Source organism: Lepidochelys kempii, chromosome 1 (genome assembly GCF_965140265.1).
Source record: "Lepidochelys kempii isolate rLepKem1 chromosome 1, rLepKem1.hap2, whole genome shotgun sequence".
NCBI lineage: Eukaryota > Metazoa > Chordata > Testudines > Cheloniidae > Lepidochelys > Lepidochelys kempii.
In genome coordinates this window covers 27,185,091-27,211,083 of record NC_133256.1, presented here as the reverse complement: position 1 = coordinate 27,211,083, position 25,993 = coordinate 27,185,091, and the positions used below count along the sequence as shown (strand labels likewise).

Sequence of the window (25,993 nt, the reverse complement as noted above, 5' to 3'; positions counted from 1 at the left end):
CAAAACATCTATATTCGTAAGTTGCATTGATTTAAACTGCAACAAAGTGTACAGTGCTCACTTTATACTATTATTTTGATTACAAAATTCGCACTGTAAAATGATAAACAAAAGAAATAGTATTTTTCAATTCACCTCATACAAGTACTGTAGTGAAAACTCTTTATCATGGAACTATTTAATAAATTTCAATTGGTATTCTATTGTTTAACAGTGCAATTAAAACTGAGATTAATCGTGATTAATTTTTTTAATCGTGATTAATTTTTTTGAATTAATCACGTGAGTTAACTGTGATTAATCGACAACCCTAGTTTAGATGTAACAAGTTAGAGGATGCTTTTCTGTACTTTTCTCTTTTTTTTTTTTTGCTGTTAATCAAGTTTGTTCATGATTGTCCTCCACTGCAGCTTCTGATGCCACAAATTAGTGACATGGATGGGATGTCTAGATAATTAATCTACACTAACCCTCTCTAAACAATGAACAAATTGGGGTGAGGAGCAATTGTCTGATGCTTTATTTTAATCAAGATAATTGTGGGCCTAGAAACAAAACAATTCCCTATGATGAATCCTGTGAGGACTGATAATCATGCATTGAATGATTACAGCAGTTTGTTGATGATTATGGTGCAGCACAACAAAAAGGTAGCATTCCCTTCTGAGACCTGTGGGAAGTAAAACCTATGGGTACTTCCACCTTTTCATGTTCTCTGTATGTATAACTATCTTCTTACTATATGTCCATTCTATGCATCCGATGAAGTGGGCTGTAGCCCACGAAAGCTCACGCTCAAATAAATTGGTTAGTCTCTAAGGTGCCACGAGTGCTCCTGTTCTCTGTGCACATAGCATTTCATACATTCACAGTGACAGAGACGAGCTATCGAAAGACTGCAGCCACTTTACAAAGGCATTTGGCACTGAAACCTTTTATCCTGGCAGAACATTTCCAGATTCATAAGTGGAATCAGCGGCCTGCCAAGCTCACAAGTGTGCATGTGGCACAACTAAAGAAGCCACGCCAATTTGGAACAAATCTGGATGATGGTTTGAGGAGCTGTTTGGTGTGTGGTTAGAGATGCCCAGCCATTTGCTGACAGAGGCTGATCTTACATAATCCTGTGCTGTGGGATATCACTGTGTCAGTGAAGACTGTAGCAAAAGACATGGAAGATAAAATGGCCCAAAGTCAGAGTGACGTTTACCAAATCAGCGCCACTTTAGCCAAAGGCTGAATCCTCATTTTGAATGTTTCTCCTGTTGCCAAACAGACCATAAATTGTCATTTCAAAGGGGAGCTGTATCAAAAGTACCAGAAAGAAAGACATACACAGTCCATGTGTAAAAACAAATACACTGTAACAAATCCAGATACAAGAATAAAGTAGTTCAAACTGTTCCTGAGCAATTGTCGCCAGTGACGGCGATGATGACTGGTTAAACATTGCCGGTAGGAATATGCACACAGAAAATAAACCCCAGAAAAGCTCAGATATCATCTAGACAGAACCAGAAAACATCTGCAGTATCAGTCAAAAAAGTTAACAGAATGTTAGGAACCATTGGAAAAAGGACAGATAGTAAGACAGAAAATATCATAATACCACTATATAAATCGATGGTGTGCTCACACCTTAAATATTGTGTGCACTTCTGGTTTCCCCATCTTAAAAAAGTTATATTAGAATTGGAAAAGATACAGAGAAGGGCACCAATTAACGATCAGGGGTATGGAAGAGTTTCCATACGAGGTGAGGTTAAAAAGACTGGGACTGTTCATCTTAGAAAAGAGATGACTAAGAGGGGATACGACAGCGGTCTATAAAATGAATGGTGTGGAGAAAGGGAATAGAGAAGTGTTATTTATTTACCCCTTCACGCAACACAAGAACAAGGGGTCACCCAATGAAATTAATAGACAGCAGGTTTAAAACAAACATAAGGACATATTTCTTCACAAAACGCACCATCAACCAGTAGAACTTGTTAGCAAGGGATGTAGTGAAGGCCAAAAGTATAAATGGGTTCAAAAAAGAACTAGATAAGTTAATGAGGATAGGTCCACGAATGGCTCTTAGCCAAGATGGTCAGGTACACAATCCCAGCCTCTGGGTGTCCCTACGTCTCTGACTGCCAGATGCTGGGACTGGACAACAGGGAACAATGGATCATTTGATAATTGCCCTGTTCTATTAATTCCCTCTGAAGTATGTGGCATTTGCCACTGTTGGAAGACTGGTTTAGATGGACCATTGGTCTGACCCAGTATGGCCATTCTTAAATGAGCAGTCTCATTGAAGTCAATGGGACTACTTGTAAGAGTTGCTGCTCACCGATGAGCAATAAGGAGTTCACAAACTGGGCCCACACAATTTCACAGTCAATTAACCTCACTCTATCATTCCCATTTTGAGACAGAATTCAGTGACGCTCTGCCATATACACTGGAGTAAGCTCTGCTGCTTAGTACACAGGGCCTTGCCCAAGGAATATTTAAAGAGACTCAGCAGAACAAGCTCCTTGGTTATTGAATCAGCATTTTTCATGAGCTATAAAAATCAAGCCATCACCCTTTTATGTGGAGATTAATCCATTTGGTGTCTGCAGTGTTTGTTAACATAATGAATCACAGCTGGAATCCTGTTACGCTTCCTGAGAATATAACCTGAACGTGACCCCATTATCTTGTATTTCCCATTCTCATATAGCTGTTTCTTATCATAAACAGGGATTTTCACTTGGCTCTTATGAGCATAATTTTCAGCTGAAAAATTATACAAACTCTGGAGAGCTAATGCTGGTATTCAAAACACATGTTTAGCTGGTGGAATTCAAATAATGTTCCCAAGACTAAACATGCCTAAGGGAAGGCCGACAGGCCACCAGTGCAGGCTCATGCTTGCAAATAAAGTGGCAAGGTCCTGATTCTGGACATCCCCGCCTGGCAGGATCAGATTTTATTTAATCAATTTGTACAACCATTGCACTATTTGAACGAGCAATCATCTTTACCAGCCCTCATTTTCCAAGCAAACAAGTTACCTACACTATTTCAGACATTCACAATAATGAAATATTCATGTTCTGATTTATGCTTTCAAAAAAATGATCAGAAATGAGGAGAAATGGGCCTGGAAATTCAGACCGTATTCCAGCTTCACCATGGACCAATGCTGAGGAAAGAAGAGGAACTCTGCATTGGGAGTTAAAGTCAAAGGAGCTTCAAGGATTTATGGGTCAATAAATATCTAATTAGACCACTTTGAACATGAAAAATATTAACACACCACCAAATATGTGGATCTTTAAAGTCCTCCAGATCCAAGGAGGAAGGAGAGATGTTGTTCAGGGAGACCAAGGAGGAATTGTTAAGAGTCATGTGGTGAAACAGAGATTATACATATCAGGAAAAATGTCCTAACAGTGCGGTCCATTGGACTATGGAATAATTCCCTAAGGAATGGTGGAAGCCTCATTCTTTAAGGCATACTCGAGGCCAAACTCCACCTTCAGACAGGAGCATGAGAATTCAGTGGGAGCTATGATGCTGAACTGGTTTCCACTAGCTCTCAGGAGTCAGTCCACAAAAGGTAACATTTTAAGATGACTAGTTATGCACTTTGAGGGAAACTCACCCCTGTGCAGAAGGTCAGCACAAGGGACTATGTGCCACATAAGCCTACTTGTGAGGATTTAAGTGGAGCATAAGAGGCACATAGGGCCCTTTGCATAAGACAGCATTTCACACTTTGAGTGAAATTCACACCCAATGAGGACAGCCTGAAATAAGCAGGTAACTCATTACCTTGCAGAGCGTGGCTTTATGTTTTGTTTTTGTTTTTTCTTTTTTGGGGGGGGGGTTCACACTCTCATTTTAAAAGAACCAACACCCTATTTCATTTTTTTAACACTCCTGGACTAAAAAAAATTTAGGCCAAATCTCAGCCCAAAGCATTTTTTTTTCTTACTTGTGAACTACAAACAATTGACAAATAGGGTTTTCCAAAGGTAGCATTATGTCCTTTAATTTAGAAGCTGAATCACAGTAAGTGTTAGAAAGTTTACGGCACCTCTAACTACCTATGGTGGTGACCGATAGCTTTGTTGCTTCGAATAACCTACATTAAAATGGGAACATCTGTACAGGCTGGTATTAGATTAATGATGAAAAATTGCATACCTAATTGATGTTTTTTCTACTATAATTCAATTGTATAAATATATTCAGATACTTTTAGGTTTATGCGTAAAGTGAAATTAATAGGAATTAAGATACTAAAGAACTTCTAAATACAATATTCATTTCTGAAGAACTTTAGAGCTCAGAGGTTATCAGAATATTGGACCCAATTCTGCTCTCAGTTACAGCAGTGCAAATCCAGAGTAACTCCATTGACTTCAGTAGAGTTAATCCAGATTTATGCTGCTGTAACTGAGAGCAGAATATAATCCACTATATTTAAATATATCATCAGTGTTATAATCATGGGGCCTGATTCCCATTTACACTAAGGCCATTCTTCCAGTGTAAAGGGCCTTGAAATGGGAGTAAATTATATTTACATCCATTTTAAGGCTCTTTTGCCCTGCTAGTGATGTAAAATGGCCCTAGTGTAATGGGAATCAGATCCATATTTGTTTATATAGGACCAGAACCCGCACAAGCCAACTGGAGTTATTCCATTGATGTCAATGGGCACAGGATCAGGGCTTGTTCAACTGTACTTTCACTTATCCCTTCAGAAAACAATTATTTATGACCTACACAGCATATTTCTAAGTCTGTGGGAAAGTCTGCTGCAATTTGATTCCTTGGTTCAAGCTGTTTAACAGGAAAAAATGCCCACAGATGAACCTACTTGGCTTTCTAGCATTACGGAGCTGATGGAGTTCACCCTCAAAGCTAAGAAGCCGGATTAAGAAAATAGTAGGCCTGTTTGCTTAAAAGCATCAACAACGTCAATTTAAAAAAAAGTTCAAAGCCAAGAGTATTTACAAAAGCAAGAATGTCAAAGGCCAGGAGCTAGAATTACCTTGTCACACCATATTCCGGGGGAGGCTGGTATCTGACAACTGCTCCTTCCGTTCTTGCTGGCAGAGGAGCAGGGTAGGAGGGTTTGAGAATCTGCATCATTCCCGAGTGCTGGTCATTATAAAACAACCCATGTTCCTGAGTCTTGCTGACTGGTGACACCACCTGCTTGGCTTTGTAGGGGTACTCGGGCGGGGGACCTCTGGGATCCATTCCTTTGCCAGAAGGCTGCGTGGGTGGGGGTCCTCCAGTTTTGAAGCCTTTGTTGCTCCCTGAGGTAGGAGGGTGTTGCTTAGCACCATTTCTCTCCAAAGACAGCTGCATTATCCTCTCGCTTAGAGATCGGACATGACCCTGCTTAAGTTCTTTAAGTGCTTCATCTTTATGAGCCTGCCCACTGTTGGCCCGATTCACAGTTGGCCTCCCTTCTGTTCTCGATTTCTGACTGGACACTCCAGCAATGTAAAAACTTGGGCCAACAGCACCTGGCTGCTGGCCCCTAAAAAACTGGGACTGAGCCTTCGCCTCCTCATAAGTTGGTAGTTCTTCATTGTTCTGATGAGGCTGTGTGGCCCTGGACTGTTTCTCCATCACAGTATTGTCCACCTGATGTTCTTGCCCCTGAGGTTCCTGGCGTGCTGACTGCTGGAGCATTTGTGGGTCTTCTTGTGTGAGGTTTTCTGTGGAAGAAAGTGTGCTTGTAGTGCTGTTGGATGGTCCTGCGCTCCCTGTGGCCTGGTGCTGAATTGCCAGCAGATTCATGTTCTCATTTGGATTGCCATACCTCAGCTGCTCCTGGATCAATCGCTGTAATACTGTTCCAGCTGCAACATCCTCTGAACCTCTCATTTCCACCTCTGAGATCCCAAGGAAGTTTGAAGTGTGGAAGTTGCAAAGAGTGTCCTCAACTAAACATAGAACAGAAGAAAATCAGGGTTTATGTTTTCTGATGACACCATTATTTAAGGCTGGCAACTGCTGAGAAATCATCTAATCCTTTTACACTATAGTGCCCAGCTTCCTCTCCTCCTTACCAAACAATGCAGTATAACGTTGGGAAAACTCTGAAATGCTATTAAAAATAATGAGGTTGTACAGGTGTAATTAAGAGTAGAATCTGGACATGAATCTACTATCTTAGTCCAGTAATTTGATCTATTTCTAACAATGCCATCTCTACATGATTAACAGTAATTTTGACATGTCAGTTCTAACAAGATGATAGGGTGACAGATGCACTGCTATGTAAATCAGATCTGCTTATATAGTACCTTGGCTGTTCTATTCCCAGGTGTCAGGCACCTTAGAAATATCACAGATAGGCAAATTAGATAAAATATCTTCCATAAATGACACAGAGAATAAAAAGGATAATGCAATATCCTGAGCCACAGGAGGACAGGAGCTAAGGAAAAGTCACAAATCTCCAAGTACTGTATTTTAGGGGCCAAATACCACATTAATTTGCACGCTGTGAAACTCACTGACTTCAGTAAGGTTGCACAGGTTGTGAGTAACTGCAAAATACTGACTATTGTCTGAATTGATTCCAATCCACTTTTTCAACGCTTGAACCCACTCACCTAGTTTTCTACTGGAAACAATTTGCAGCTCATATAACGAGGAGTCTTTGTGGCACCTTAGAGACTAACAAATTTATTTGGGCATAAGCTTTCCTGGGTTAGAACCCACTTCATCAGATGCACGGAGTGAAAATACAGGAGCAGGTATAAACACATGAAAGGATGGGGGTTGCTATACCAAGCGTGAGGTCAGTCTAATGAGATAAATCAATTAACAGCAGGATACCAAGGGAGGAAAAATAACTTTTGAAATGGTAAGAGAGTGGCCCATTACAAACAGTTGACAAGAAGGTTTGAGTAACAGTAGGGAGAAATTAGTATTGGGGAAATTAAGTTTAGGTTTTGTAATGACCCAACCACTCCCGGTACAATGTACATAGCAGAGGGGCATTGCTGGCACAAGATGCCATATATCATATTGGTAGATGTGCAGGTGAACGTGCCCTTGATGTGATATATGCTATCATGTGCCAGCAATGCCCCTCTGCCATGTACATTGGCCAAACCGGACAGTCTCTATGCAAAAGATAAATGGAAACAAATCTGACATCAGGAATCATAACATTCAAAAACCAGCAAGAGAACACTTCAATCTCTCTGGTCACTCAATAACAGACCTAAAAGTGGCAATTCTTCAACAAAAAAACTTCAAAAACAGACTCCAAGGTGAAGCTACAGAACTGGAATTAATTTGCAAACTGAATACAATCAGATTAGGCCTGAATAAAGACTAGGAGTGGTTGGGTCAATACAAAACCTAAACTTAATTTCCCCAATACTAATTTCTCCCTACTGTTACTCAAACCTTCTTGTCAACTGTTTGTAATGGGCCACTCTCTTACCACTTCAAAAGTTATTTTTCCTCCCTTGGTATCCTGCTGTTAACTGATTTATTTCGTTAGACTGATCTCACACTTGGTAAAGCAACGCCCATCCTTTCATGTATTTATACCTGCTCCTGTATTTTCACTCCATGCATCTGATGAAGTGGGTTCTAGCCCACAAAAGCTTATGCCCAGATAAATTTGTTAGTCTCTAAGGTGCCACAAAGACTCCTCGTTATTTTTGCTGATACAGACTAACACAGCTACCACTCTGAAACCTTTGCAGCTAATGAATTGCAAAAAGTGAAATATGTAGCTGGGGTCTTCGCTGAATTTCCTAGACTGTAACAAAGCAATAATTCTATCTACACAATCTCACCAGGGCTTGTTTCCTCCTCACTTACCATGCACCAGTTTCACAGGGGTGTAACTCCACCGAGACCAATGAAGTTACTCTTTAGAGACACCAGTGTAAACGAGATTAGAATCAAGTCCTCAGGAGTTGGATATAATCATCACAAATTGTTAGGCAATGAGGAAGCACCATTCTGTGTTCATTTTTTGAGGTCACTCTTGGAAATGTTATTTCTGAAGCCTGCTGTTCTCAGTTCTCATAGCAGTTTTTTAGAACTATTTAAAAAAAATGCATTTGAAAGTAATTAAAAAACGAATGTTCTCTCGAGGTTTGGTACCTCCCTGAGGTTTCATCTGTTATTGCTCACACTGTGTGATCACTTACATACAAAATTGGATGCCAGATAGAAAAGAAAAACCCTCAGCTCTCCACTATGAAAATAGGTCACTTCTATTAACATTTTTGTGGCAAAGTCTTAAAGATGACTGTAGGGTTTGCAGGGGAGAGTGGATACCATGCTGTTTCACTACAGTCATGATACACACTCTGCAAAGTTCCTTCAGAGGACATTATCTGCCTATGCAGGGTCTAATCACTGCCAGGAAGTGCTTTGATCACAAGATGTCCATTTAGTTGAAGTCAATGGGACTGCTTAACCTGCTAAAAGCTACACATGTGCTTAACTGCTTTGCTGGATCAGTGCTGGATCAGAGCTTGAGTCAGAAAACACATATGTAAAAATCACTAAAATGTAAACATTTTCACACTTTGCAAAGGGATAGATTCCATTTAAATCTGCAAAATAACGAAGGGGTAATTTTTTTTAAAATAGGCCCGTAAAATGAGCCTGCAAAATGTGCAGATGCAAAAACATCCATTTATGTGCTCAGTTGGATACCTGCACATGCATTTACCTAATCTGTACCAGCAGTTGCCTACTTTTCATTTACAGCTGTTATTACTATTGATTTATATTACCGTAGCATCTAGAAGCCACTTCCAATGATCAGGGCCCCATCGTGCTGACCCCCTGTAAAAATATTCTTTCCCCTACGAGTTCTCAATCTAGGTTATGACAATAAACAACATGTGGATGAGATAAACACATCAGAGGTGGCAAATGACACGATCACAGTGAAGAAAGCAAGTTATCATACATAAGCAGAGAACATAACATAAGAACAGCCATATTCAGTCAGACCAAAGGTCCATCTAGCCCAGTGTCCTGTCTTCCGAAAATGGCCAATGCCAGGTGCTTCAGAGGGAATGAACACAACAGGTAATCATCAAGTGATCCATCCCCTGTCGCCCATTCCCAGCTTCTGGCAAATAGAGGCTAAGGACACCATCCCTATGATGGAGGTCTCTCTACAGCACCTGCCTAGCCAGTCATCCATTTGCACCCTACGTTCTATATTTTAGGGACACACTTTTGTTGCCTATTTTTGAAAACTTGACCCAAAAGGACTGATCTGTGCTTATTTTTCATAGGATTCTTGCAGTCCTATTCCCTAAGCAGAGAGCCATCCACCTTGGTCTAACTGTCCAGTGAAGAGTAATTGAGTACTGCAGTGTAACATGATATGTTGCACTGGGTGAAAAATGACACAGGATCAAATCCAGATCTCTCACTGAAGTAAATGGCAACATTTCCCTCAACTTCAGTGGGAATCAAGATTTGGCCCATGATTTTTTTAAGTTTTTACAGATCATTCTGAAGAAACTCTAAATTTCTCTTCAAGAAGTCGATAACAGAAAAAGGAACTGGAGTTAATTTTACAGGTAGGTGTGTAAGGGTTGTTGCTTGCTTACCAGCTTTATTTTTAGCACCACTGACTGTCTCTGCTGTTAACGGGGAAACATCAAGCCTGTCGGTAAACAGTTGATGGTCCTGGTAAAGAAAGCCAATGTCTTCCAGTATCTGGACAGGGCTACTGGGGTTGTAAGAAGCAGATAGGGGGCCTATAAGAAAGAAAAATGGGATGTCAGTGCCAATAAAACAGTCGGGGAAAAGTCTTGCTGCCATGACTCACGTTAGCCGTATGTTGGAATAATGAACTGAGTCTTGCTGAATGATCTGAGTGGCTCTACTGGAGTATCCAGACCTTTTTTTTATTCACATCATTTCGGATTTAGGGCCCATTCCTGCCAGGTCTGAGTGCTTTCTGGTGAGGTGCTGAACAGATTCAACTCCCATTGATTTCACTGAGAGCTGAGGGCACTCAGAATCTCTCAAGAGGTGTTCTGCACCTTGCAGGATTGGTCCTTTACGATGGAAAATGTATCCAAGGTCAGCCACCCAGCTAAGGGCTGCACAGGACAAATTTTCAATATAATGTAACACTGCTTTTTCTAGCGTACCAAGAAGGTTTATACTACACCATAATTTCAAACACGACTATTCTGCGCAGTTATACAAGCCACGGGAAAAAATATGCCTTAAACCTAACCATAAATGAAAAGAAAGCACAGCTGTGCTTTGAACCAAACACAGGCGGCAATTCCAGCTGTCAGAGGCCCAGTAGGTTCAAAACTAAGCACTGAAAGCTTCAGAGCTCTGAGATTCAGAATTTACTATATTCAGTCCTCGTTCAATGCCACAAAAGCACTGTTAGACCGAGGCACCAGTGACTGTTGAAGGCCTGCCACGCTGTGAACCCTCAGGAATCTAGACTATTGTTCTATATCATTGGAAAGCTGGGAAACCCTCGCCCCTAAAGACATAAAGAATTAATTTCTAGCCCTGACAGGGTATGTAACATAAGATCATAAAATCACATTATTTTGATTACTAATTTATTTCCATCATCACTGCATCCCCTTTTTAATCTGACATGATTTTAATCTCTAGAGCAAGGAATAAATATTTATGCCATCTCAAACAGCCGGGGAATCTCTGATTTCACAGGATATATAAAGCATTAACGTTCAACTCGAGTGATGTATCAGCTCCCAAAAGGCCTTGCCTAGACAATATCTTGACCTGCTAAAATCAAGCTAAAGCAGTTAAACTGTGTCTATATTGATATATGGTGGAGTTTTAAATTGGGTTAAGATAGGTTGATTGAGCTAATCCCATTGAGAAAAGCAACTTTTTTTTCTTAGTCTGGACAAGGCCCAAACTGGAATTTGGCTATAATACAAGGGCTGACACCATGGCTCCTAAGAAATGCACTGGGATCTTGAATGGTCATAAGTGGCCTGAACCTTGTTTTTACATGTCATCTGAATGGAAGTCATTCAAACTGCACAAAGCCAACAACACCAAGATAGCACATTGGATATGAGGAACAAGTACCATCTATTGAATCATCAATGCCATTTCTTGCACCCGTTTAGCTTTTGAGGTCTCCCATCCAAATACTGAGCAGGCCTGACCCTGCTTAGCTTATAAAATTTGGCAAGAGCATAAATCAAGGTATAGCCACAAAATAGTAATGGGAAGTATATCTGGAGATTGTATTATTGAAAGAAAGGGTTGAGAAATCCAAATATCTGAAACAATCCCAATGGCAGCATTCAATTCGATCTGAAGTCCATGAAGCCTTTTACATGGAAGTTCACTGAACTCATGAATAACACTCAACTAATTCAGAACTTAATTGTTTCGTAGAGTACCATCACCACCACATAGGTAGAGATAACATGATTCAGTATGTACAGATATTCTTAATATGGTAAAACGAAGATCTAGCTAGAGCATGAACAGAACCACATCAAGGATAACTATGCTTACATTTCTTACGGCTGCCATAATGCTAACAAAACTTAGAAGCATGTCTTCTACTCTCTTCTGCTCACTACTCCACCTACTCCCTTGACTATATTCCTCCTGATTCATGAGTTCCCTTACTCCCTCTGTCTCCCACATCCTTAACCACTCTCTGTCACCTAACTCCTTTCCCCTGCCATCAAGCATACCAGTGTGGACACTTGTCTCAAAGAAGTTTCCATCCAACTACCTCACTCCCTCTTTCCCTTTACTGCTCAATTCCTTGAATGTACTGTCTAATCCTTCTGCCCAGACTTCCTCTCCGCTAGATCCCTCCCAGTCCTCTTCAATCAGCATCTGCCTGCTGTGTTCTACTGAAAAAGCCCTTTTCAATGTCATCAGTGAACCTTCCTGGCCAAGTGGCATGGCCTCCTCTCTGTCCTCATGCTCCTTGAACTATGGCCTTTGAAATGGTCCATCACTTCCCCATCCTCCTCAAATCTCTCTCTGTCTCTCTCTCTCTCAGGATTCAGAGAGCCTGACTTCTCTTGTTTCTCTGCTTATCTTTGATTCTACAGGGTCTCTCTCAGCTGCTCCACCTCCTGTTCCCCACTCTTTCTATCAGAGTCTCTTAGGGAGCTGTCCATGAGCCTTTCCTTTTCTCCCTCTGCACCTTTCCCCTGAGAATCCTCATCCAGTTGCACAACTTAAATCACCACCATGCTGATAGCTTCCAGATCTACTTCTTCTTACCTAAATTATCCCCTGCAGCCAAATATGCACCCTGTCTGCCTTTTTGATTTCTCTTTCTCACTTCATCTTTACTCCCTTCTCTAGTCTATTGTTGTTAGCTCCAGCCTCTTCCAGCTATTCTTGGCAACATCCATGACTCCTCCTTCTCCACCATCAACACTGTTACTGACATTAATCCTGCTAGTTTTTTCTCTATCACCACTCCCAAGTCCACCTGTTTCTCTCAACTCCCACCATGTCCAGGCCTTAATTGCCTCTTGCCTCAGTTGCTGCAGTCTCCTCCTTCCGGCTTCTTAAATTATCATCTCAGCCCTCCTTTCAATCAGTCCAAAATGCAACCACAAAATTCATGCCCCTTGCCCACAACTCAGACCATGTCCAACCTCTCTTCAAATTCCATCACCACCAGCTTCTCATCACTATCTGCATCAAAGTAAATTCCTTGTCCCTGCTTCCAAGCCCAGCATAACCTGGCTTAGGCCTACCATCTGCTCTTTCCACTCCACCTCCTGTCCCCAGACTCTACTCAAACTGCATGACTCACCTTCCCCTTTGTGTCCTTCTCCAGGTCTTGGTTCTGAGCACGCTTCCACGCTGCCCAATAAACCTTCCCTCCTTGCCTCAGCCAAAACTATCTCCATTCTCCTTAAGACTCACTCCTTCAAGGAGGTCTGTCCTCATTAGTCATCTCCTCAGATTGGTGTTTACCAACTAGATGACCATTTACTAATTATATGAGTAAAAATATTTATTTTACTTTAAAAAAAAATCCATCCAAAAGTCAGAGAACTACTAAACCATGAGCTAAACTGCATGCCTCATTCACTCTGCCTTATCTAGTTTCCATTACCCCCTCCTGTGTCTGAATACTCCCTGTCTATATTGTTTTTCTAGGCTGAAAAGTTCTTTTACAGCAGTGATCTCGAACCTGATTCTCACCTCCCACTGGTTTCACACTGGTGCAGCCTGGACATCAGCGGATGTCCTTTTGACTTACACCAGTTTAAGCTTAGGGAGAATCAGATTCTTCATCTGTTTGTAGCACATGGTTGTCATCAAATAAATAATAAATGACAACAGCATACAGCATGTGGGTGAGTCTGTACAGTCTTTGCAGGAGAGAAAAGCAGCCAAGGATAACAGAAAGTAATTTACCCTGATTACTCAGAGTAAGATAAGGATAACTGAATATTCGATAGCACACACCACACACATTTTAAATAACATTTGCTTTCAACAAGCCAAGCTCTGCTCTCAGTTTCACTAGTGACTCTTCCCTGAATCAATTCCACTGCCCTCAGTAGGGCTAAATGAGTAAAACTCAGGACAGAATTCAACCCAATATCTTCATAGGCATTGATATGCAAACTCTTTTTTTTTTTTTTTTGGTATCCAGAGGAGAGAAAAGCAGAGTTGCCATGAAATGTTAATGAATTCACCATTTGATCGTTCAGAGTAGGCATGATCTGTTGTGCAGAATATCTATATTTAGAAAGCAACATGAAAAGATTACTCAATTGGGTGAATATAAGGCAGAAGAAAAGACTGTCAGATTAGCAAGGTAAATTGTTCTGGAATTTGTGTTGATACCGATATAGACCAAATATATCTATATTGAACAGAATTTTCATTTCTAACATGATTATATCGCATTCTGCTACAAAATAACATGGTAGCAGCCTAACCCTGCCTACCTCACACACACAAAATTTCCTATGAATTAATCAGTGGGAGCTTTGCATAAAACAAGCCTAGATTTGCTTTATGACTATAAGCTGTGTACTGTAGCACGTCAGAAAAATCTAAGCAAGGAAAGCAAACTGAATCATCCAGCACTGCCAACCCCAAACATTCAAAAATCATGAATCAGGATTCCAAAATAATGAGACTGTCTTAAAATCATGAGATTTTTTAAAAATAATAGTAATTTGGGGTTCTTTTTACTTGCCTTCTGTTTGTTGAGACTTTAGTACTCGGGTCATGTTTTCAACCTTTTCTCTGCAGCCACAAGGGTTAGCAACTTCCTTTTTCAGTGAAAACAGAGATTCTCACGTAATCACTTGTCTCCAGGAGCCGAGGGTTTAAATAAAACATCAATACCACAAGACTCTTGCTACAATCACAAAAGTTTGACAACCAGGATGATCTCCCAAAGTGTTTACATGCAGGGCCAGATTCTGACCTCAGTTACACCAGTCCCAATCCCAAGTAACTCCAGGCAGAAATCATCCCTCTCTGCTTTGTCTCTGTTACTGTAGTGGTGTTTTATGTTCAGTGTCCATAAGTTTGAATAAAATGTCAGATTTAATTGGCACAGGAAACATACACCAGTTTGCGTGTAAGACAGATAATAGTTGCTGAAAGATCCATGTTTCGCAGAGGGCCTTAACCCAGACCATAGACAATAAAATAAAACTTGAAAGGTATTTAAGCTTAATAATTAGTTTCAGTCCGAGGCAGAGGTCTCTTTCCTCTTTGAGTATGATGCTATTAATGGAGTTTCAACAACTGACTTTTCTTTTCCGGAGGAGAAGGGACTGCTCCCAACAAAGACAATGGCAAAACTTCCATTTATGTGAATGGGAGCCAGCCCTAAAACAGTTCCAAAACTGCTTCAGGGCTGAGCCAACAGAATTCACCCCAAGGTTACTTCACCATGCACAGCCTTTGTTCCCAGGTACAAACTCTTAGAGATGGTGACTCACCTCCTTCCAACAAGGCAGCGATTCCCAAACTTTAACAACCCGTGAACCCCTTTCACTAAAATGTCAAGTCTTGCAAACCCCCTCCTAAAAATTAATATTTCCAGTGATTTTCTCCTTTACCTGAGTATAAATTATAAAAACAGTGATCTTGGAAATATAAAGTTTGTTTTTATGACATGCTTATTACACACTATTTATTATTATTTATCATTACAGTATTTTATTAGATTATGAAAACGGTAACACTCTTCCAAGATCTCACTTTCATAGCTTGTATCACTTTGAATAACCCTGTTATAAGACAAGGCTCCTATGTTTCAACAAGGAGTATCAGATGTGAAAAAGCATGAAGGTATTTAAGAAGCCAACTCAGAATTCCTCCTACACAAGCATTCAGGTCTTGAGCAATCCAGGCAAACAACGCACATTACAACAAAGCTTAAACTTGTTCTCCATAATCATTTTAAAAACAATACTAGCTACCTATTTAATTTTAAAAACAGCAAAAAATATCCACCTCCCTTTCCATTTCTTATAAGGAGTCTTGAAGTTTAAATCTCCTCACTGTGATAGATATGCTTGCTTTGATCTGCTTAACCTTTGGAAGTCCAGGGGCTCCGGGCTGCTGGCCCCGGGCTGCCCAGGGTCCCTAGGGAGATCGTTGGCCACCATTAGGGAATTTTTTCCCAAGAACCCCCTGTAACATTTCATGAACCCCAGTTTGGGAACCACTGCAACACGGCATTTTATCACACTGCTCCCCAGAGGTGGATCGCCCCGCTCACTCTGTCCCAATCGCCCTGCATTCAAGCCCCTTTTTAAAAAATCACATCTTCCACCATGCCCAACAGAAGTGAACCTGGACAGGAGAAAATGCCTGAACACGAAGGGTAAGACCAACAACCAGACAAGGAAGATTTCTCCCAGAGATTTCTCCCATCCTAAGCAGCCCTTTCAGGGGGCCTCCCACAAGCTCCAGCCTAGGGTGAGGCCTGGGGCTGGTAGGAATGGGACTAGCGGGATTCTGAGCAATGCTTCTTCCCTGAGGCAGTTTACGGTGGGCTGCCCAAGTGACACTAGGAGGAGTTTTGGCCCCTGGAGCAGCCCAAATTCAAGGTGCAAAGGCAGCTTAAAGCATAAGAAACACATCACAGAATCTCACCCTGCATCCTCTGGATTTCCTAGTGTGATCCATCTTCCATATGTCTTGATCTTACGAATGAACTCTTTGGGGCAGACAATGTCTTCATTTCTGTATATCGTACATTTCTGTATATCGTACGATGTCATAGTCCATATCGCACAACGGCGCTGGTACTAAACCAACTAAATAGTAACACGAAACTCAAGTTCTCACTTTTCCTTGTCCTCATGACAATGCAATGAAGAAAATCTCTTTGAGAGTCTTTAATGGCCCTGCAGGCTAGGGTGGCAGGATTCTGGGCCAGCCTGCTGGGAACATCAGGCGAAGTGGCAGCCTTCCACAGAACACACATGCTGCTGGCCCAGTTATGGAACGCCTGCAATCACTAGACCACACTGAAGCTGCCTGGAAAAGATTTAGAGGGCCAGTGCTCCATGCAGAAGCAGTGCTATTGAAAACCAGTGCTGACAGCAAATGGGAGGGCAGGAAGAGAAAGTTGATTGGCAGCAAGAGAATGGCAGGCAGCACATGTGACCGTATGAAGGCTGATTCTGAGAGAGACTGAGACGAGGAGTTGGCTCCTTAGAAAGCTACTATTTGTATCTCAAACAAATTAAAGCAGCAGGTTATCTCCTACACTGAAAAATAAACTGAATTTGGGAGCATTGCTGGGAAGTAAAGTAGAACAGGAAAAACAGAGGGACGGATGTGGCAGGCGTTTATTTTCTAGCTCTTTGGCTCACAGTGGGTCTTTTGCTTTACCCTGTCTTGAAAGGGGCCTTTTCATTCTTGCATGGATTACATAATCAGCTGTTTGTTCTTTAATCATCTGAAGAAAGGGGTGGAAGGTGCTTGCTTTACCACAACATTGTTTTTAAATTGGGAGCTACAAAGAAAAGGGAAGTGGTTAGGATCTGGGAAGACAAGAGGGACACAAAGATGTGTGTGGGTGTATGCAAGAGTACTAAGACTAGGAGAAGTCATGTGGGAGTACTAATAGACCATTATTATTTATATTACAGTAGCACTTAGGCTCTAACCAGATCAACTCCCCATTGTGCTAGATGCTGTACAAACAAATGGCAAGAGAGAGTCCCTCCCAACCCCAAAGAGTTTACAGTCAGAGGTCCTGATTCACCACAGCACCAGTGCAGGGATAGAGGAAAGACAGTTTCACAGCACCATGAATTGGGGCCTCTGTATCTAAAGCCAGGTACATGCAGGACTGCTGCCAGTCCAACCACCTGTGGTCCCAAATGCAAACCAGGTATTTGCTTCTAGTTCAGGCGACTGGTAATGGAGTCCATCACTTTGAGCTCTTTCAATTCCTCCCTCCAGTGGTAGTAACCCAAATCTGTGACCATCTCACGGCTGTTGACTGACCTATGTGAAATGGGTTGCTGATCTCAGTCCATTTCCTAAGAGACGTATATCCACATGATCAAAACACCATCCTAAAACTGGGAGCCTAGCAATCTCAGCAGAGGAACTAAGGTCTACTGACTGTCTCTGTTCTGTGGTAACAAGGGGCAGAGGTGCCAGCTTCCTCCTTGCCCTGGGGGTGCTCAACCCCCACTCTGCCCCAGGTCCTGCCCCCACTCCACCCCTTTCCCCCAAACCCCTCCCCACCTCTTCCCGCCCAATTCTGCTCCCTCCCCTTAGCACACCTCCCCTCCTCCCTCCCGCCGCAACACTTCCTGCACGCCACGGAACAGCTGATTGCAGAAGGCGGGAGGCGCTGTGAGGGAGAAGGAGGAGTTGATCAGTGGGGCCACTGGTGGGCAAGTGGTGCTGGAGGGGGAGAGCGAGGAGCAGGCTGTCAATGAGTGCTAAGTACCCACTAATTTTTTCTGTGAGTGCTCCAGGGCTGGAGTACTCATGGAGTTGGTGCCTATGACAAGGGGAATTCAGCCACCAATGCTGTTAATTCATCCCCAACATTCACCAGCACTGATTCCACTTTACAAACAAATATTGTTTAGCTCAATCAGCTCCTGTGAACAACATCCTTCTAGACATGATTCAGATGGGCCGACTAATCCCATCCCTTTCCTTTGCTTTCCTTTCCTTTCCTCGTAGCACTTTTGTTTTCTTCTAATTCTATTATCCAACATATGGATGTAACTGAGCAAACGTAGCAGCTGAATCAGTGAGACCCTTCATTAGCACCATTTCTTTAACTGGGTAATTACAGATATAGTCCCAGCTGTCCCCTCTGCTTCACTGTATACTGGCCAAGAAAGGGGAGTTTGGAGCTGACGCCCGCAGCTAATGAGACCAGAAGACAGGCTCCTCCCGCTGCCGCAGACCCTTTAAAAGGATCAGTCTTGAAAGCAGAACTTCCTGGAGCTTTGGTAGAAAGCAGCTAAGACAAACACCTCCACCTCTGATGAAGTGAGCTGTAGCTCATGAAAGCTTATGCTCTAATAAATTAGTTAGTCTCTAAGGTGCCACAAGTACTCCTTTACCTCCACCTCTGTATCCACAAGGCTGAGGACTGGAAACATAGCAGGCTGCCCAGTCCAGAATGGCTGATCTGGTCAGGCCAAGGGAGCTTGGATTCAGATAGCTGACCTTGTTCCCATGAGGAGGAGGAAGAAGGGGAGGAGGAGGAGGAGAAAGATTCCTTCTGTTTCTTTCCTCTTGGGAAAGCCCCTCCGCCTGGAGCGCCTGGCACAGGGGAGTCTCAAGAAGAGATGGGGCATCTTAGCCTCATTGAGGATGTTTTCTTTGAGACCAAGATCTTTGGAAGGGAACATGAATCCCCTACTCCCACAGGGTCAAAAGATGGCAGAGTAGTTCCTAGGTAGTTTGTGCCTGGGAGGCCCTTCCTTTGGCTCATGCTTACAAGACTCTCGGACAGGGAGAGGTTTGCTGTGCCTCACCAGAGGATTTAGTGCTTAACCCGTTAGGACTCCTTCTGCCACAGGTCTTGTTCTTAGTTTCATGTGGGACTGCTTTTCTATTGAACCCCCTTTGGATTTCGGCTGAGAGGGGGAACTGATCCCAGGATTGCCTGGCCCAGGAAGATAGGCCCCAAGGGGAAGGAATACAGGCCTAATAAAACTAGCTTCCATCCTAGGGGGTCTTGGTTAAAGTCACTTGCCTGCTTCCCCTACAAAAAAAACTCCAAAAACAGACTCCAACGAGAAACTGCAGAATTGGAATTCATTTTGCAAACTGGACACCATTAAATTAGGCTTGAATAGAGACTGGGAGTGGATGGGTCATTACACAAAGTAAAAACTATTTCCCCATGCTAATTTTTCCCCCTACTGTTACTCACACCTTCTTGTCAACTGTTTGAAATGGGTCATCCTGATTATCACTACAAAAGGGTTTTTTTGTTTGTTTGTATTTTTGTTGTTTTTTCCCCTCCTGCTGATAATAGCCCACCTTAATTACCTGGTCTTGTTACAGTTGCTATGGCAACACCCATTTTTTCATGTTCTCTGTGTATATATATCTTCCTACTCTATTTTCCACTGCATGCATCCAATGAAGTGTGTTTTAGCCATGAAAGCTTATGCCCAAATAAATTTGTTAGTCTCTAAGGTGCCACAAGTATTCCTCCTTCTTTTTGCTGATACAGACTAACATGGCTACCACTCTGAAAGCAGCTCAGGAGTATCTAATGATAGGACTGGATGGGAAAGCCCCTGATACAGGTTCGGGAAGCATGATTAGAAAACTAGTGCTGGGCCTAAGGGTCCCACAACAACCTAGTGGCTCTATAGTCACCACACCTGGCGATGTGGGCTTAAGAACCTTGGAAGAGTATTTGGGTCCTTTTTCCTGGACTTCCCTTTGGATGCTGATCCCTGCAGGGGCATCCGCCACTAGCTACTTGTCCTGGGCTAGGGTCACCTGATCCCTAGCCCCGGCACAATGGCCTAGGCTATACCTCCCTGGCGGATCCCACACCGGAGAGGCCTAATTGCTCGTTACAGAATAGACACAGATGCCCATTCAGACACTCAATGATAGGCAAGTGCAGGATGTGTAGTTCTGCCTTTATGTTCTGTCTCCAAAGCTGCAAGGAGGCCAAGGTTCTGCAGACCTTGCTTCGATGAAAGAACAGCTATTCAGAGTATTGACCTGCTAGGGCCCTGTGGTGGGCCTGTAGGGGTGAAGCCCCAGACTTTTTTCAAGAGGCAAAAGCCACTTGAGCCTTGAATTTAGGGAGCACTATAACTATGGGAATGACTTCAGAAAAAGGGGGGATAGAGGCAAGTACTTGGCTCACAGTTGGGGACAGAAAAGTTTATCTGGGCAGTAATCATGCCCACAAATACCAGGCATGGTCTACTAACCTGAGACCAGTATGGGCCCGGCACCAACGTATTGACCTCTTGAAATCAATGGCAGCTGCAGATGCTCAGCCTCTCTGCAAATCAGGCTCAAGGAGCCAGGGTTTCAGCAATGCACAGCTATCATAAAGGCACCTAAACAAAGTACCCCGCACCCTGCAGCTCCCACTGAGAACAGAAGATTCTGAGCCCTTTTGAAAACCCACCCACTAATTGTGGTGCATAAATGGGAGCTGGTCTGGGCTAAGCACTTTTAAAAATTTTGTTCAGCTCCGCTCCCTCCCGCCCCCACACACAAAATGGAGGAACCCAGAACCACTAGCCACTTTTGAAAATGCTAGCCTAGATTTCCACTCATAGATGAGAGATAATAAGGCACGGCTCATGGATAGATTGCTCATAACTCTGCTGAGCAGATGCTTACAGCCGGGTGGATTTTTAATGATATGAAACTTCCAGCAGAGAAATGCACCCAGCACAGATTTCAACAAAACTTTGATAAGCAAATCAAATAAAGAATTAAAAAAAGCCTTTGGGGTTGTTTGCCAGAGTTGTTTTCCTCTAGCTGCCAGAGGCTGCGGCCTGAGGTGCCTTTGTAAAGGTGAGGCATTTTACTGGGAGGTTTTTCATTTGTTCCAACAAATATCATTCAAAAATAAATAAATTAATAAAAAAAAAGCCAGCCATTTGATTGGGGAGGGGGGATTAGGGAGTTTATTATTTATGAAAGGTGCTGGATTTACAGCCTTGGAGATTAACATTCTCTACCTGCAGAACAGGTACAGCCCCGGCAATGGCACTGGTAATACAAGCTTAATCATGCTGTCCTGTCAACAGGGTCCTCCTCAGCCTATGGGGACAGTGCAGGTTAGCCTGAGCCCTCCGGTACCTGCAGGGAAAGTCGCACTGCAGTGGCTGTACTGTTCTCCTGATACAATAATTTCAGCCTCTCTCTAATGCCCTCACTCTGAATTATTTCACTGGCACTAAATACACTCAAAATCTCACTGCATTTTTAAAAAATGGCAGGGAATCACACTGGTGCTTCAAACAAGTCAGTGAAACAAGTTATTGTGCGAACCCATTTGCTTACACTGTTATATAAACCCTCTACTCCAGTTAACTGCCAAATAATGCAAATGCATGCTATGAGCTTGCAATTAGGAAAAAAAAATGAGCAACAGAATCCATGCTGAATTTGTTTTGTCTGAATTTGTATATTATAGCAACTGTTTTATGGATTTTTAACCTGTTCACAAGGCCATTTGGGGCAGCAACCTCCCCACATTGCCCTCTTCTCCTTGTCTATCCTTCTTCTTGGGGTGCCAGGCACAGACTCAATATGCCAAGCAACAGGATGGAGGATCTTTTTTCCAGGGACATCAGCATCTAACTCCCTGTCAGAGTCCCCTTCCAGCAATTGAGCTGGCAGCTCTGGAGCTGCCTCTGGGTCTATCACATGCATGGACTGCTGACAGGTTTTCTGGGTGTACTTGTTTAGCTGAGCACTGTTTTACTTTGATTTTGATGAATTTAGGGGCTAGTTATTCATTTGTGAAGGACTCATCATCAGAATTTCCTTGGTAAATGGAATACTTTTTCCCCACCACACAAATAAATGGCTAAATCCTTCAGCCTAAGTACATGCTGCAGAAGGCCCAGAACACAGTAGAAATCTGCTACAGCAAGAGGGGTGACAAAAGGAGGTTGCTTAACCTCTTCCCCTTCCCATGCACTAAGGAATACATCTCCATGACCTCCACACTGGGCTGGCCTGATGAGGATGGATCTGGGGATGGGATGATAGCAAATGTTCTGGCATGAGGGAAGTTTAGCAGCCCTGAGCCCTGTCCACAGGCTGGAGAGAAAGATATGGATGCACCCAACCCCATGTGCCTTTCCCCTGTCCACAGACTTTGCTCACAAGCTGCGCCAGGGGACCAGGACTGAGCGCACTACACTGTTTTAGCTATGAGAATCAACACACAGACCAAATCCTGGCCTCCTGTGTGTCTCATGTGTCATTCTGAGTTTTCTTGGTTACTCAGAAGACAAGGATGCAGTCGCTGGACTGTACACAAATATATTATTTATGTGAATAAAACACTTCTTCTAAAGAGAAAGTCATTGCCAATGTTGAATGTACCAAGATTTGACATTTGAACACACAGAGATATGACATTAAAATACATGCAGGGAGATCCAATAGTCAATACTGTCATCAATCTAGCTAGCTATTTCTCATATGTATCTTACTGTCTAGGCACCAAGCTGTGGAGAACACTATGCCATAGCCAAGATCCTCAGCACACGCAAAACAGCACATAGAGCTATGCCACTTTATACCAGCTGGAAGTGGTAGGAGCCTAAATACCTTTGAGGAACCGGGCCTCAATCCTTATAAATCACACCCTCAGCTGGTGTAAATTGGCTAAGCTCCATGCACTGATTTATATATTTTGGGGATCTGGCCCTGTATCAGGTGTTTAGATAATTAACATAGGCCAAAATTCTGCTATCTCTAGAGACATGGAGCAGTGCCTTACTCTGCAAGTAGTCCCACTGATCAGCAGGATTATATATGAAGTACTACTAAGTGTGAGTAAGGGTGGCAGCAGGACCAGCTCTAGGCACCAGCTAAGGAAGCTGGTGCCTGGGGCAGCAAATCGGAAGGGGCGGCACTCCGGCATTCTGGCGGCACTCCGGCCGTTCTTGGGCAGGCACTCCGGCATTCTGGCGGCACTCTGGCCGTTCTTGGGCCAGCACTCCGATGGCACTCTGGCCGTTCTTGGGCCGGCACTCCTTCCTCGGCGGCACTCCGGCCGTTCTTGGGCCGGCACTCCTTCCTCGGTGGCACTCTGGCCGTTCTTGGGCCAGCACTCCTTCCTCGGCGGCACTCTGGCCGTTCTTGGGCCAGCACTCCTTCCTCGGCGGCACTCTGGCCGTTCTTGGGCCGGCACTCCTTCCTCGGCGGCACTCTGGCCGTTCTTGGGCCGGCACTCCTTCCTCGGCGGCACTCCGGCCGTTCTTGGGCCGGCACTCCTTCCTCGGCGGCACTCTGGCCGTTCTTGGGCCGGCACTCTTTCCTCGGCGGCACTCCGGCCATTCTTGGGCCGGCACTCTGACGGCACTTTGGCGGCAGCACTTTGGTTTATTTTTTCTTCTTTGGTGGCACTTCGGCGGCCACTTTTTTGTTTATTTGTTTTGCTTCACTGCTTGGGGCGGCAAAAAAGGTAGAGCCAGCCCTGGGTGGCAGAATCTGGCCCATAGGTTGTGTCCATTATACCACCTCCAGTTGAGACTCTTTCAGAGCTCATAAGCCAAGCAAACTCTGGCCTAGTCACTACACAGACACGAGAGCTGTGTGGTGTGGTAGAGAGTTAGGGTGACCATAATTCCCTAAACTGAAAACGGGACACCGGGAGTAGATACAGATGACCTTTCTGCCCCAGTCCTTCTCCCTGACCAACTCCGCTCCTATTGCCCTCCTCCCCTGCCCTTTCTGCACTGAAACAATATGAGCGTGCTTAATTTGTGCTGGGGCTTGCCAGGGCAGAGCCCCAACACCTTTAGGCTTGGCAGTTCATAGGCCCAGCACCTCTGAGCTCCTGGCCAGCAGCCGCCACTCTCCGACCACCCAGCTCTGAAGGCAGTGCCACCGCCAATAGCAGCGCAGAAGTAAGGGTGGCAATACCACACCATGCCACCGTGTGGTACCATACTCACCGTGCAGGGCTGGCCCAAGCCGCCTAGCATCCGCTGCACACCCAAGACAATATCATGGAGGTCACTACATTTTTGGCAACTGGGCATTTGCCCGAATGCTCCTCTGTGCTCCCTCGCACCCGGGGAAGAGCAAATGGGACAACCAAAAAAGTCATGATGTCCAGGACAGAGATTAAAAAGGGGACTGTCCTAGCCAAAACAGGATGTAAGGTCACCCTACAGAGAGTGGATTTGGTGACTCACCGGGTGGTACTTCCTGGAGTCAGTATATCACCAGTGTCTGCACGGTGCCCAGGAGCACTTTTTGGATGACAGTGCCATCTTTTGGTCCTGACCACTCACTGTCTAGCCCATGGACACTTTTTGCAAGAATAAAGTTAACTCGTATGTCAGACCACATTCCAATTTGAGTAATTCCATTCAGCCTACCTACATTTCCTATATACCTTCAATTCTATATAACAGTCCTCTGTAACTCCTCTCCAAACTGCTGTGTCATGTTGCCATGCTTTGTTAAACAAGTGCTACCTTCCACCGTGTGTGCATTTCAATTGGTGGTGAACCTATGCATGTGCACACACATGGCTATGGCAGACATCACAATGTATTGATCTGGAAGGTAAACATTGTCTGAAGCAAAGCCAATGTCAATATTTACCTCCAGCAACAATAAATCTTGATGTCCACTGAAACAAGAAGCCAATGTGTGGTTGTTATATGCATTCATTTTTGCAGTCATTCAAACCGCTAAGCCAGAATTCAATCTAGTTGCATAAGTGGCTAGTACATATTTTCCTTTTAAATTGACATTTATCCAGTGTTTCCTGCATCAGGTCCAATAACTTGTAGTTGACATGAATCCTAAGCATATTTAAGGCCTGATCCAACTCTCATTGAATTCAACAGGAGAATGATTGAGCCCACGTTTTGCACTATGCTAAATTTCAGCATCACCGCTACTCTCTAAACAGTAGCTAGTTGCACCCATTTTATACATATTATCTTTGCATTGTGGTATTTTTCATATCATATAGAAGGAGATATTGTATTCAGAGGGTGATTATAACACATTTTATAACTCCTTTACAGGTTCACTACCATTCTAATGACTCATGTATTAAGACCAATGGAGGTGAGTAATTGGCCAACCCAGAGGCAGAAGAGCGATACCCAAACATTTTCTGTGTCTGATGTGAGTTTAGTCTGGTATCCAGGAAGGATCCAATACAAAATTTCAGGTTTTCCTCATTCCTACCAACACAAAAGAGAAACAGATTTCTTGAAACTCTAATGGTACATCTAGGAAACAGACTTCTTCCCCGAAGCAGATGTAGAGAGGGCCTTCATTTGACTGATTGGAATAAATGGGTTACTAAAAGTCAAAGTGGAATCTTATATAGAAGTAGGAGAAACTTTCAAAGTAAGTGATGGGCACAAGCAGCTCCAGCTCAGAAATGTAGAGTCCCAACCATTAGCCAACCTCCTGAGTGCTGAGTAAAACACTAGACACAAGGCAAAATGCTCCTGCAGTGCTGCTCTATGCACCAGATACACACACAATGAGCTGCAAAAGTTCCAAAAGAATGTTGCTAATTTCACGAATGCTGCACTCTATGGCTGTGTTAGAGAATAGCAATGGAAGGGTTTCAGCCGATTCTTCTATACACGGACCTGCAACAGGATTATTTCCAAACAAAGTGGGACTTATTTGGAGGGTTAAAACAATGTGTGTTTATATTGTGAGCACACATACATGTGAATAAATCATGTTTCTCCTTCTAAAAGGCACAGAAAATACTTGTCTTACAAAGATAATACATATAAAACAGCCACAAGTGGCTACC

General features: G+C 43.3%; 1 protein-coding gene across 8 annotated transcripts in view; it reads right to left on the bottom strand.

The window, feature by feature from the left end:
* AMOTL1 (angiomotin like 1) overlaps positions 1-25,993 on the bottom strand; it is a 209,641-nt gene that overhangs the window by 69,275 nt on the left and 114,373 nt on the right. For 6 of the 8 annotated variants that reach the window (XM_073337507.1, XM_073337517.1, XM_073337523.1 and 3 more), the window contains 2 exons: positions 9,612-9,761; positions 5,039-5,945 (listed from right to left, as the gene is read on the bottom strand). In XM_073337507.1, the coding sequence (XP_073193608.1) occupies positions 5,039-5,945; positions 9,612-9,761 (1,057 nt within the window). Of the gene's footprint in view, positions 1-5,038; positions 5,946-7,848; positions 8,040-9,611; positions 9,762-25,993 lie in introns of those variants that run through there. The other 2 variants (XM_073337554.1, XM_073337543.1) reach the window with 2 other exon arrangements.